Raw genomic sequence first — 13640 nt, 5'->3', positions numbered from 1 at the left:
AAGCAAACTACCAAAAAAATTAACTACAGTTTACTAATTTATAATATTAAATGTAATAATATAAACTACTGTGCTTTGTCGTGTCTATTTCTAATAAATACGGTAAAAAAACCTCGTTACATAAAATTCTGAACGATACTCACCCAATGTCATGTTGACATTTCAATTTTATTTGTTTACAAGTTGGTTGATAGAAATGGTTGAGGTATTAAAATATAGGAATATTTCTATAAATAATGATAAATAATTAATTATAAAGCTTCGACCATGAGTGTTCCTACTGATACTAAGTCTCCTTTAGACAATGAGATGAGATCTTGCTACTCAACAACTGCCGGCTGGGATGATATTCCGACAGAAATATTTATCAACATTTTTAAGAAACTGAACATTACATCACTTAGGTGTTGTTTTGCTGTTAACAAGAAATGGAGAGAAATAGCAACATGTATTTGCGACGTAAGAAACACATTATACTTATATCATAGTTTTATTTTCATGTCCATTTTCTACCGCTCGTGCCGACCGTGAACTAGCCATATCCAATTTTGTACGTATGAAATTATTCATAGAAGTAAATAAATCGATTTATTTACACTTTTCTCAATATCTATCAAACTGTTAAAATTATTAGTCATGTTAAATAAGATGTATATTTATTTGAACTATTGCAATAGTGAAATAAATGTATTGTGGTGCAAAATTAAATTTTAAACTTCATTAAGGAAAAGGCAGTGAATTTAGGACATGCTTACTTACCATTACGTTTGTTTTTCAGAAATAGATTTCACTCATTTGATTTTTATTTCTACAGAATCAAGATTTATGGCAGGCATTGGCTGAAGATGGAATGGTGAATCATGGTGTGACACAAGAGCTTAAGTCCACTCTCAGCTGGAAAGAATTATACTTTAACTCATTCTTGTGGACTAAATTGCCATCAGCGGTTGCTCTCAAACTACATGAAGTGGAACAGTCAAATGTCAGAAATATCCATGTCTATAGGGGTAGGTACTATAATACATCTGATTTTATAGTATATTAACATATAGATGGTCAAGCAGATCTAGTCAGTAGAAAAAGGCGGCAAATTTGAAAAATGTAGGAGCGAAGAGATATTGTCTCATAGAAAATTTGAATTTCGCGCCTTTTTCTACTGACAAGATCTGCTTGACCAACTTTAGTTCCAGATTTGACTTCTAATCTGGAATAGGCTACCCAAATAAAATAGTAAAAAAATGCCAATCAACTATACTTAGAATTTATCTCATTGGTTAGTGTTGTCTCCTAGACAACTATTTAAAGCTAAGAATTTTCATACATACCTAGAATATAATTTCAGAAAAGATATGAAAGTTTATGCATGTTTGTATACTCTTTTTTATAAGATGGCTTTTTGGCATTATGGTCTCCTGGAAAACCGAACAGAATTATGAAAATTAGTTTCTTAATGTTTATAGAACACTGATTTAAACTTTCACGATTTTACTCATTATTCACAACAACGGAACTTAATCACGTAGAATAAACAATATATGTATAATTAATATGTTTAAAGAACATTTTACCATAATATCTGGTAGAACATATAATTATGTATGTTTTTGGTTATTTTTTGTGTTTCACTTTAGTTTGCAATTATTTTAAGAATATGTTCTTTCAATAGCTTAATGGCACAGTACACTAAGAACAGTAGTGAATCTAAGGCCGCTCGGCAAGTTATTTGCCTGCTCTTGCGTTGGCGCTTAGGGTTGTCACTTTGTACCTTCATACTGATACGCGACCCGGCCGCCGCGCCCCGCGCCCCACGGCGGGTTGGTCAGCGACACCTTCTCGTAACTCATGAGGCCCTGGTACTTGTGCAGCGCTAAATTCAATTTTTAAAGAGTTTTTTTTCTCGATTTTAGCCACCGTAGCCTATGGAGACTAACAAGTAACGCTAAGCGGTATTCGTAGGCAATGGATGTTCCTATATTAAGGGTGTCACATGTGCGTTTCTGACTTTTGATGCAATTGTTCCTGCAATACAATACGACCGCGGCGAGCTGTACTGAGGCCTACCGAGAGCAGACAAATGCGAGCGTACTCGAATGCACGCGATCAAAGTCGCGGTACAGCCCACACTGCCGCCACCGTATTCCCCCGTATTTTATGCTAATGTGTGCGTGGCAGCGCGTGCGTACACGGCGTCCGGCGCGCTCGCACACATTCAAGCCGGCAGCGGCACATTTCCATGAAGATTCACTACTGTTCTTGTACTGTGTTAATGGTCTGTGTGCTATATGCTACATTTTAACCTCCTTTCAAAAAGATGTATTTATTAGCATCTGCTTCAGATATAAAAACAATGTTAATATGTACTTACATATTTAGTATACGATTTTTTTTAATTTTAAATTTGTTTTAGACAAAGTAATAGTGGTGCACTCAAATGGTGTTGAATGCTATGACATTGAACATTTTCAAGTCATTAGAAGTATTATAACCTTGAATTGTAAGTTGTTATATGTTTTTAATTATATCCTTCTCAATAGTTATATAAGTACATGAAGGTAGGTATCTAATTTTACAACATTTAACCTTCAGGTGTTGATGTACAAGAATCAGATGACATGGTAATGGTAGTCACTGACAACAACTATGATAGCCACTACAGAGTGACCATGTTCATAAAGTTGGATAAAGATGAGGAAATAGATATTAGAAAATTTCACATTCCTTTGAGAATGCCTGGGGATGGATCTATTCATGCATTTGTAGAGTCTTTGCATTGGCGGTAAGGTACTATTTTTTTAGGTTACTTGGTAAACAATTCTTAGGGTTCCTAACAAGCAACCTGTATATTTATTTATATTTTTTTATGAATGTTTAAGTAAAGCTAATGTTACTTTTTTGTAGATTGATCGGGAATCGTGTGTATGTAATTGATAAAAATGTCCTTTGGGAATGCTCTGCTATAAATGGAGTCCTGGTAATCAAAGCGCTAGCAAAATATTATGGAGAAATCCCTAGAACACGAAGTTCGACCATTCACGTCATTGAAGAAGATGTGTACATTTCGTTAAAGTGGGGTAATTTATTAACGGTCACAAAAAATAGTAGAATGTTTCGAAAAGTTAACACGACGGAAATACCCACAAAAATTATCGACAGCTCCAAATTATATACGAGAACGTCAAGCAGAAACGGCTCCAACACTTTCAACGCCTTTATAAAATGTAAGCTTAAATTTCACCCTACTGATGTATAAAACTCTTTAGACACTAGTAAATTGTGGCACATTTACTAGTGTCTAAAGACTTTTATTTCGGTTCCATTACCCGATACAGAAATAAACACTTCTTAATTACTGTTTTAAAACAGGGTGTTTTTCAACCCAATTATTTGAACCTCTAAATCCCAAAAAAATTGGCCTTCCTATAGAAAACATCGAAATCTGATAAGATCAACCAAAATGTACGACACAGCTATTTCTTTGCGCGATTTCAGGCTTGGTACCAAAATAAAAATTACTTAGTATGGCCTCTACGTATCTCTAGATTCACCTCGCAAAATATGGCTACACACCTTCCTACCTATAATAGGTAATATAGGTATCTCTTACACTTATTTACGTTATTGTTTTTTTTAGTTCCGTTTGCTGCAGAATTCATTGACAAAAGGGTAGCACCACTCAACATGATACATTACCACTATGACGATCCTGAAATGATATGCGCCCTGCAGCACGGGGACGTGATACTTCGAGGGTTCGAAGACGGAGAGGTAATATATGTACTTATTTTGAATGTTAGCCACACGTTTTGAGATGGCTCAATTAACTTTTTATTATACGCTACTCTTGGCTATAGTTTTGTCTCCTGGCTCACGGGCTTAAAATCATAAAAAATTCAACAGTTTGGTTGTTATGTTTAGTATGTTTTATATAAATTCATTTATTCAAATTAAATTAGATATGTGAATACTGCCTAGTTTTCTAACCGTGTCTCCTGGCTGACACATTTAAAAAATAAAATAATGTTTGGGCCAAAATGTACTCAATTACCTAATGATAACTTTTTACATTTCAGATAGCAATAAATTTGTTGAGGGATGACTTTAAATATAATTTAAACGTGCAGCAATTCGACCAGGATGAAGTGCAAGAGCCTGCTGTTATAGCGCTTGATATCTGCGAGCTTAAAGGCATGCACAAGCTGTTTGTGGCCACTAAACATAAAGTGTACAATATACTCCTCAAGTACCCGAACGACAACATGGAGACTTGAACCAACTAATTTCATCATCATAATTGTAACCGTAACTTGGTAAGCGTAAAGTTTCCCGTTCCATTATTACATGCGTTACGTCAAATCATCAAATGAAATATCGATTAAACTTTCACTTAGTCAAACGAAGTAAACTGTTAGATTTGTTGGAAATACAATTATAGGTATAAATGGTATAATATAATTGCTAGCAGTAAGATATATAACTTATATGCAAAGCCTTATGCTACCTTGAGGTCCAGTGAGGGAAATAAGTAGGTATAAGGTATAATAATACTTACTTGGTGCTATTAATGTCTGTGATTCATTCATTATTCACTTAGGACACGTTAAGTTGTTTGTTGGTATTTTATAAAGGAAATATATTTATTTATTCTTATTTAACTATAAAACCTATATTTAACAGTTATTATTACATTAAAATAAAAAGAGAGAGAAAGAGAGAACATGTTAGCTGTTTAAAATTATGATATATAGTAAGTAATTCATTGCCAAGGTGTTATGTGAAATAAAAAACCTTCTTTAACTAAAGACGAATAAAAATGTATTTAACAAACAATGCAAGTACAACAGGGTAGAAATTCATAGGTACTAGTTAAATATTTCAGATCCAACAAAACAAACTATATTGGACAAGACAATGTATAGGTTCTAGTAATTACGAGCTACATTGTTGTTTTAATTTGTGAAGTTTGTTGGGGGCAAATCCTGTCTCGTAACAGAATTGATTGCTAAGTACGGACCAATATTTATCGTTCCGACAAATTGTCTTGCATATTCTTAATTTTATAACAGGTTGTGATACATTTCAAAAATAGTAGCTAAGTATGTATCCGGTAGACATTTATTTACTTACAGTCTATATTCTACTCGTGTACCAGACACTTGACTTATAAATAAGTAATAAGCTACGTACATCAGTATGTACATGTCAACTGAGCATTAAATGATTTTTTTTGTTATTTAATAGTATTTTTCAATGTACACACAGATAAATAAATGTATTATAAACAGGATAATCTTTAATCAATTCGTTAATTAATCATAGGCACCTTGTAAGGTAAATTTAAAAGATCAAACAATATTCTACAGCATAAGTAGTTATCATTAAATAAGTAAGGATTTCTTATTAGAACACTTATTACACATACATTAAGTTACCTAAAGTTTATTAGGAACGCTGACTGAATAACTATTTGTGACTATTACATATATTCGCGTTTTAATAGTACTTATCTATTTACCTATTAGTATATTAGGTAACAATTCTTTGAATTAAATAACGTTTATCTCAATTTCATTTTTTTATATAAAAATTGACTAGTTAATTCCATTATTTCCAACTACGAAACTGCGTCTCTCTAAAACACAGTAGTAATATACCTACTCAGTAGACAGCCGTTACCTAAGTACCAACTTCCAACTTTGTATTCTTCTATATAATAGTAGGTATCAAATTGTCTCAGTAGTAATTATCTTCAGAAAGCGTTTCATCAAAATAAAATTTAAATACCTAAATATTTTGATTGTATATAGCCATATTTTCTTTTAATATAGCTATTAATAGTATCGCCTTCGCATAATTTAATTAATCGTTTAACGAAACGCTAAAAAGCAATCAAATTCTCCTCGTCAATCTGACATCTTCCTTCAAGAAACATTCTGTTTCGACTGAGCTCGTCTGAGTGTCACGCCCCAAGAACTGCGAAATCGGAGATCACATTAAGCTCGAAGCTAAGCCAAAAGGGATTCAACCATCACTAAGTGATGATTATGGTTTAGTTTATCGGTCGGTCGCGTTAGGGTTGGTGTAGGAGAAGCCGCGGAACGGCTGCTGGTCCATGGAGCGCAGCACGTGGGGCTCCACCGCCGTCAGCCGCGGCCGCTCGCCGGTGAACGCGCGGTCGAAGTACTGCGTGTCCAGTGGGTGCCGCTGTCAACAATTTTGTATATAGGTGAGTACAGATCTAATGTTTTTACTTTATGTATAAGGGCTAGGCAACTTTTCTTGCTTTTCGTTGCATAGTTAGGTAGGTACGTCTTCTGGGTTACTCTTTAAAACCGTGATTTTATAGGATTAGAATTTACCAAACATTTTAGTACTTTTAAGCCAATGTTATTTATTTATTTATTTAAACTTTATTGCACAAAAGAAAAACTTGTCGTACAAAAGGCTAAAGGCAAAAGGTTATTGTAAGTCATCTACGTGGTTGGTTCTTTATTTGAAAACACTTTGAAAACTATGATAGGTAGGTGCCTACTATTGTCTCCTGGTTGATAGGTTAAATAATCACAAAATTCTTCCCCCCATCCCTGCCTCATTACTAAACTGATTATAAGGTCCCTTTTCCACATAAATATGTAGGTATATAATGTAGTTAGTAGAGTGTTGTTTTTAGTCCGGATCGGCTCGGAAGTCATCATTTTTTAGTTTATTGCTTATATGTCTTTGGTGAAATAAATGTAGTTTGGAATGATTACACAATTTATTGTGGACGGCTAATACGATGGTAGATTTAGACCGTTAGATGGCAAGGCGCCAAGCGCTTTGGCAATAAAAAATATTTCCGTTTTAGTAGGCCTGTTTACTATCGATGCAAATGTATCATTACTGTTTGGCTTAAATTAAACGCGTTGTGTTTGAGATTTATCAATGTTCCGGCAGAGATAGGGGAAACACATGTTCAGTAATAAATAGGTATAGAAGACAGAGAAGAACTCAATATCTAATATGTGAAAAACGTTTCTAAAATTAACTAAAGGAACTATCATTTTTAATTATTGATGCGACAGACAAGAAACCATCGACACTCGACACGAGAAGAAAGTTCGAAGTTAATTTGCATGTAAAATATTACTGGTTCCCGCGACATCATATACTACAAACATCAGGATATACTATCTGAGATGGATCGTCACAAGAATCGATCTCTCGCCATCCTTAATCCAGCGGAGCCGTGCAAAATTTACTAGACCATCGATCTACCTCGCCAAATCTGTTGTTTCCTCTTAAAGTACCCTAAACTTACCACTTTCGGTTTAAACGGTGCTTCGAGCTCCCGCCTCTCCAGCCTGTCCCAGGGGATCTGGCGGAAGAAGTCTTGGTCGCGGACGTCTCCGTGCATGCACTCGATGCCGCCCAGTCGCGTACGCGCGTCTTTGTCCAATAACTATGGAAGAAGTCACGAGGAAGTTATAGTTATCATAATCATTTATTTATTGCATCTATGGTATTTAGACTAAGTGAATTGTCGCTCCGAATATCATATTCATACATATGCTACGCCAGTTGGGGAAAAGAACATTAGAGAATGTCACAAATGATTGGAGCTTCAAGTTGGATCATGATTAAACGTCCTAGAAAATTTTCTGTTAGCATATTTTTGAAGAAGTAGTTCTACATTATTATTATATTTTTTCCTCGACCAACCAAAGACATCTTCAGAAGACAAAGACACTTCGTCAAAAAAGTTTTGTTAAAGTCAAGAGTTCGAAACGCCCGTGACTTTTTTCTTGAACTTACCCGTGTTAATATATTGAGAGAATCTGTTGATAGGAAGCGCGGATAGGACGGCATCTCGTTGCATATGGACCAGAAGAGCTCGTCCTCGTCGCATCCGCTGAAGGGGCTCTGGCCGATCAGCATCTCATACAGCAGCACGCCGAACGACCACCAGTCCACCGTCTGGTTGTACTTCAGGCCCTTGATGATCTGAACATATTACAAGGTACGGTGAAATTCTATGGTTCTACAAAAAAAAAACTATTTCGTATGAAATTGCATATCGGTCTTCCCAGGGGAAATTGCAAGAAAATTGTCTACATCCAAGCAAGTTTTTTAAAACACGGGGATACTTAGGTATTTAAAATTACTTAACTGAGCTTAGGTAAAAAACCTTAAAACACAGAACACTGAAGGAGCGTTACCATTAGGTACCTACTAATATAACCAAATTAACTATATATATGCATATCGGTCTTCCCAGGGGAAATTGCAAGAAAATTGTCTACATCCAAGCAAGTTTTTTAAAACACGGGGATACTTAGGTATTTAAAATTACTTAACTGAGCTTAGGTAAAAAACCTTAAAACACAGAACACTGAAGGAGCGTTACCATTAGGTACCTACTAATATAACCAAATTAACTATATATAACACCAGAACTGCATCTTATGGTACGGTAAGGTCAAATCTAAAGACCTCTTTGTAGGTACCTCAGGGGCCATGTAATCCGGAGTGCCGCAGAAAGTGTCCGCGGTCTTCTCCAAGTAGATCTGCAGCTTGCACATGCCGAAGTCGGCGATGCGCACGTGCCCGTCGAAATCCAGGAGGATGTTGTCCAGTTTCAAATCCCTGTTATCGTAGAAAAACAATATTAGGTATTTTGTGAGTTAAACGACTAAGATATATTATTCATAATTTATTATTATTTCATAACAACTGCTATGTCTACTGTGTCACTTTTTAAAATAATGACTTTTCCGTATTATAATTAACTAAATTTGAATCTGATTTATTCCATCATGGGACCGTTTACTAAGCATGTTAGATGCATGTGTTAATTTTTTTTCTACACATCTGTTTTACTGTTGTCTCCTGGCTAACGGGACAGAATATCAACGAAAAATATTGGTTAGTTATCAATATAAGCTTACTTAATTAAAAATATATCTTATTACCTGTAAACAATTCCTCGCTTGTGCAGGAACTTGAGTCCCGACACGATCTCGGCCGCGTAGAACCGCGCGCGAGACTCGGGGAAGCGGCCGCTCTGCTGGATGTGGAACATCAGGTCGCCGCCGTTCAAGTACTCCATCACGAAGAACAGGTGCGACTAGATAGTGAGTACAATCAGATTCAGTATATATTAAACAAACCTACTTTAATCACCATGTAGTGACGTTCTCCGGGGTAGACATTGTTGTTTATGTCCCTACGTAGAAATTAGGTATTGATAGAGAAACTATTAGCGATAGACAACTAATCGACGATAAAGTTACCGGCTTTTCCCCGTTGAAAAGATTTGAGAATTGCCTTATTCTGCGCTAAATTGCTTCGTTCATGCGTATTATAACTACTAATGTGATTCAGAATCACACGGATATTTCGACTCGAAAGCTATACCGAGCTACCAACATGTGCTTCAGTAACTATAAGAAAATAACGGGCTCGCGTAAAAGATGTCTTGCTGAACAAGAAGTTTCTGCATAAAACAAAATAACACTGGGTAGGTCTTGTATGGTCATTTACCGACCAACGTTTGTAGATAACGATTAAAAATGTTTTTGCTTACATCAGTCTGGAAGGTCGCGAACAGGTGACACAGATAAGGATGGTTGGTGCCGAGCGCGAGGACCCTCCTCTCGATGAGCGTGCATTCCACATCGTCGTCCTCCAGAACGACGTCTTTCTTCAAGCATTTCACAGCGTAGTAGTATTCTGTGTCTCGGAGCTCGGCTAGAAGCACCTGAAATGGTGTTATTGCGTAGTAAACACTTTAATATTGTACCCGACTCAATACGTAAACTTACAATTATCTTGAGGAGGATTTATTGAGAAACCAGAAATCAATTAAAATAAAGTCCAGGCAGGTAGTGACTTCGTACTTCTTACGTTAATTGAACGCTATTCTGCTTTATTTAGATTTACTTTTACGAGTAGCTATCTAATATTTTTCTAGAAACATCCTGACCGTAAATTACACGATAATCTCCGAAAAGGTGCCCGGCTAGTCAGTGACATTTCGTTTGGCAAACGCGTGTTTCTATATATTTCCCTGTGGTATTTACATAAAATGTGTCATCATTCATCAATCAGACATGGAGTGGACACAAAAATAGGGTGATCAAAAACAGACGGCTAGTAAAATCTGGGCGAGCTCGCTCCATCGTAGGCCACGTCTACGCCTCGGCTAGTCTGTGGCCATGAGTAAGCCCATTCATAATATAAAAAAAAATAGTTAATACTTAATTCAGAGGTCATTTGCATTTAAGAGAGACGTATTATAGATATATATATTAAAGTTTAAAAATCTGGATGATCTGAAACGTCTACATTTAGAGCAAAGTGACAAAAACAAATTTCGCGGAGTTATCTGTTGATATATGTTGCAGGAAACGTGCCTGACAACCGTGCGACACGGCGGGTTTTCGTTTTATAACTCGAATATATCATTGCTTTCTCTGTATTCTTGGCCGGCTCTCAAAGGCAATTGGGCCAAGCCGTGCTAAACCAGGAAGCCAGGCTCACGTAACAGCCGACACATACTCGACAATAACACGTTATATGTGAAACACATCACGTTAAATGTCAACGTTTGCGCTATTTACTTTCCGCGGAAGAGTAGGTATTTCTAGAAAGTTTAACGAGTGTAGCTAAAATGAATACAAACTCCTAGCTGTGCAGCAAGAAGTATGTAGTTCGCAGTTTGTACATATCATTTAGAGTCATTAAAATAATCAACCGGTTTTCAACAAATCTCAAAGAGACTTTTTCAAGGGTTTTCAAAACTTATTGACATCCGAACATTATTTAGTCCAAAATTGCTATCTTCCGTCCTAAATATTCCTTCGCGAACCTAGCAACGTTGTAGGTATCAATTAATCTAATATGACGTTTGCGGGAGAGACGTTGTAATTTGCGACTTTTGGCGATAGGACAGCTTGAGACGGGGCCGATGACACGTGCTCCGTGACGTGCGAACCCAGTGATGTAGGAGCCGAGAATAGATCATGTGGATGTAGTAGTACTAATAGGATGGCATGGCAGGCCAGGTGAACGCTGAACCAGAGCGAATTGCGCCTCCCGCTGCAAATGGCACGCTGCCACGCAGCTTGCGCTGTGGGGGTTATGGTCAGCGCATTTTCAGTTTGACTATCTACCAAAATTTCGTCCGGTACATAGAAGAGTCTGTCTGCCTAATACCTAATATTTTTCAAAATGTATCTGCGTTTTTCTGACAAACTTTACCGCCAATAGCTTCTCGTTTGTCATCAGTAGTGTGTCAATAGGCTGGCATGTGATCCTGAGTGATATGTTTGTTCCTCATTCCATTTAGCTGCTCTGTACTTATAGTTATTTATACGGTCTACGTACGAGAATATTCCTATTGGCAGCATTATCAATGAAATCATTAGCCTGATCGCAGCTCTCCTAGAGATCTGTTTTTCGTGTAAAGTTGTGGCTGTAGTATTCTGTCCATTCTTTTATATTTTACGCGGTTCGTACGTCATAGTGAATTTGCATAAAATCTAATTATTAATACTCGTACTACATTTATAATTTGGCAAGACAAAACTGTTATATGGTAATAAATACAACGTCATTGGGATATTATTTTTGCCAATTTTGCTATCAATCTCTCATCAAATTGTTTGAAGTGTAATTTCATAATTTGCGTCACCAAGGCGTCACCTAGCTATCAGATGTCTGGTTATCGAATCACAAAGTCCTCAATTTATCTTACGCAAAATAAATTAGGTGGGGTAAAAGAAACTATGGGGCAAGAAAAACACTTGTAGGGATAAATAAATAATTAGAGATAGGTACTTAAAGAAAGATATTAAAAAACTAAATTGATAATACTAAAACTTTCCCCTTACGGTTTCTCTTGCCCCGAGCAAAATAAACTATGTTTCTCTCGACCCACCTGACTTTATACATAAGAAGAAGAAAAAACCGGGCAAGTGCGAGTCGGACTCGCGCACGAAGGGTTCCGTATCATAATGCAAAAAAAAACAAAAAAAAAGCAAAAAAAAACGGTCACCCATCCAAGTACTGACCACTCCCGACGTTGCTTAACTTTGGTCAAAAATCACGTTTGTTTTATGGGAGCCCCATTTAAATCTTTATTTTATTTTGTTTAGAGTATTTGTTGTTATAGCGGCAACAGAAATACATCATCTGTGAAAATTTCAACTGTCTAGCTATCACGGTTCGTGAGATACAGCCCGGTGACAGACGGACGGACGGACGGACAGCGAAGTCTTAGTAATAGGGTCCCGTTTTACCCTTTGGGTACGGAACCCTAAATAATAGGGTCCCGTTTTACCCTTTGGGTACGGAACCCTAAAAAAAGAGAATAGAAGTTTTTCAATGTATCTAATATGGACCTACTAATAGACATTATGATACCTATTTAATAACAAAACCATTCTAAAATATTTCAGTTATGCGAGTTATAAAATTCCCTTTCTTGCAAAGATGATGTTTATCGTAGTCATAAGTCATAATGCAAGTGGGTAGGTATTAATGTTGTCCAGTGCCCCAATTCCTCAAAACTATTCTGGCGGCTCCGGCAGGTAGATCTATTTTCATTTTATTTCTTAATTCTTTGACACAGTTTACAACGTCTGTAGTTTAACCGTAACTATTTACTATGCGGTGACATGATAGGTAGATAAGAGGCGACGTCTATGTCGTTAACTATTTTAAGATGTTTTTATGAGTGGTCGTAGTTTGTGTTTCCTATGATATATTTTGCGCGATTGCGTCTACAAGACACGTGAAACCATGCAATTATAGATCAGGACACTCAGGTCGTAGATGCGGTGGTGGTACTTAGTAAGAGTTTTCGACCCGAATACAATAGTAGATTGTTAACCAACGGCTGAAAGGCACCCACTTCTGACGAGATATTTTGACGCTTGGACGGAGTGGAGCGTAAATAGTTCGACACAGAAATGTACCGTTCACCCGAGTTAAACTCTCTACTTTTCAGTTGATACCCATATGAGGAATGTTAAATATCTAGTAATTTTAGCTACATAGGTCAAATTGTATCACTTTCAACTCGCTTCATAGGGATCCAATGACCCAGATAATGATAAATAAAAACAATCTTCCAGAGTATGATAAATAAATAAAAATACTTAACAGATAAGTTATTCAATTCGAGAAATTATTATTATAAAATTAAATTATCCGTGTAGCACTTGTAGTAATCTAACGTAAGTACTTAATATAATAACTGTTATAACGTAGGTATTAGCAATAATTTACTGTCACTGGGCCCGATTCGGATTTTGAAATAGACATCTATTAGACATCACCAAGATACGATAACGATATGTTTAGATCTAACCTGTCAAATTTGACATTTGCGTGATTCTGGAGATACTCTTGAACGATTTTCACATCTAATAGATATCTTACTCTATCTAACGTAAAAGTGACATTGGTTGCCCGAATTGCGCTGCAAAAGAGAACTAATTGATACCTAAACTATAACGTATCTAGAATGGATCTAGTACGTGTCGTCTCTTGTGAATATCTTGAAGTTCGAATACGGCAGACTGTACGTCCTGCTCGGCTCTTTTCAATGATCCTTGAAAACGTGACAGTCCGCGAGTGCAACTTATATTTAAGAAAAG

At 36.4% G+C, this 13640-nt stretch overlaps 2 protein-coding genes across 6 annotated transcripts in view; one reads left to right on the top strand and one right to left on the bottom strand.

Annotated features, from left to right (window-relative positions):
• Positions 1-180: 180 nt before the first annotated feature.
• Positions 181-5279, top strand: LOC134665800 (uncharacterized). The gene is made up of 7 exons (XM_063522787.1): positions 181-459; positions 815-1007; positions 2408-2494; positions 2587-2776; positions 2899-3218; positions 3632-3765; positions 4071-5279. The coding sequence occupies exons 1-7, from the start codon at positions 268-270 to the stop codon at positions 4266-4268; spliced, it is 1314 nt and encodes a 437-aa protein (XP_063378857.1). The 5' UTR covers positions 181-267; the 3' UTR covers positions 4269-5279.
• A 718-nt stretch (positions 5280-5997) lies between these two features.
• LOC134665799 (putative protein kinase C delta type homolog) overlaps positions 5998-13640 on the bottom strand; it is a 47263-nt gene continuing 39620 nt past the window's right edge. For all 5 annotated transcript variants that reach the window (XM_063522785.1, XM_063522786.1, XM_063522782.1 and 2 more), the window contains 6 exons: positions 9563-9736; positions 8949-9103; positions 8484-8622; positions 7792-7980; positions 7298-7438; positions 5998-6201 (listed from right to left, as the gene is read on the bottom strand). In XM_063522785.1, coding sequence (XP_063378855.1) covers positions 6052-6201; positions 7298-7438; positions 7792-7980; positions 8484-8622; positions 8949-9103; positions 9563-9736 — 948 coding nt within the window. In that variant the 3' untranslated portion in view covers positions 5998-6051. The remainder of the gene's footprint in view (positions 6202-7297; positions 7439-7791; positions 7981-8483; positions 8623-8948; positions 9104-9562; positions 9737-13640) is intronic.

The sequence above is a fragment of the Cydia fagiglandana genome, chromosome 7, assembly GCF_963556715.1.
Source record: "Cydia fagiglandana chromosome 7, ilCydFagi1.1, whole genome shotgun sequence".
NCBI classification, from domain to species: Eukaryota; Metazoa; Arthropoda; class Insecta; order Lepidoptera; family Tortricidae; genus Cydia; species Cydia fagiglandana.
Note: the sequence above shows the minus strand (reverse complement) of the source record. Positions and strands in the feature narration are given on the sequence as shown.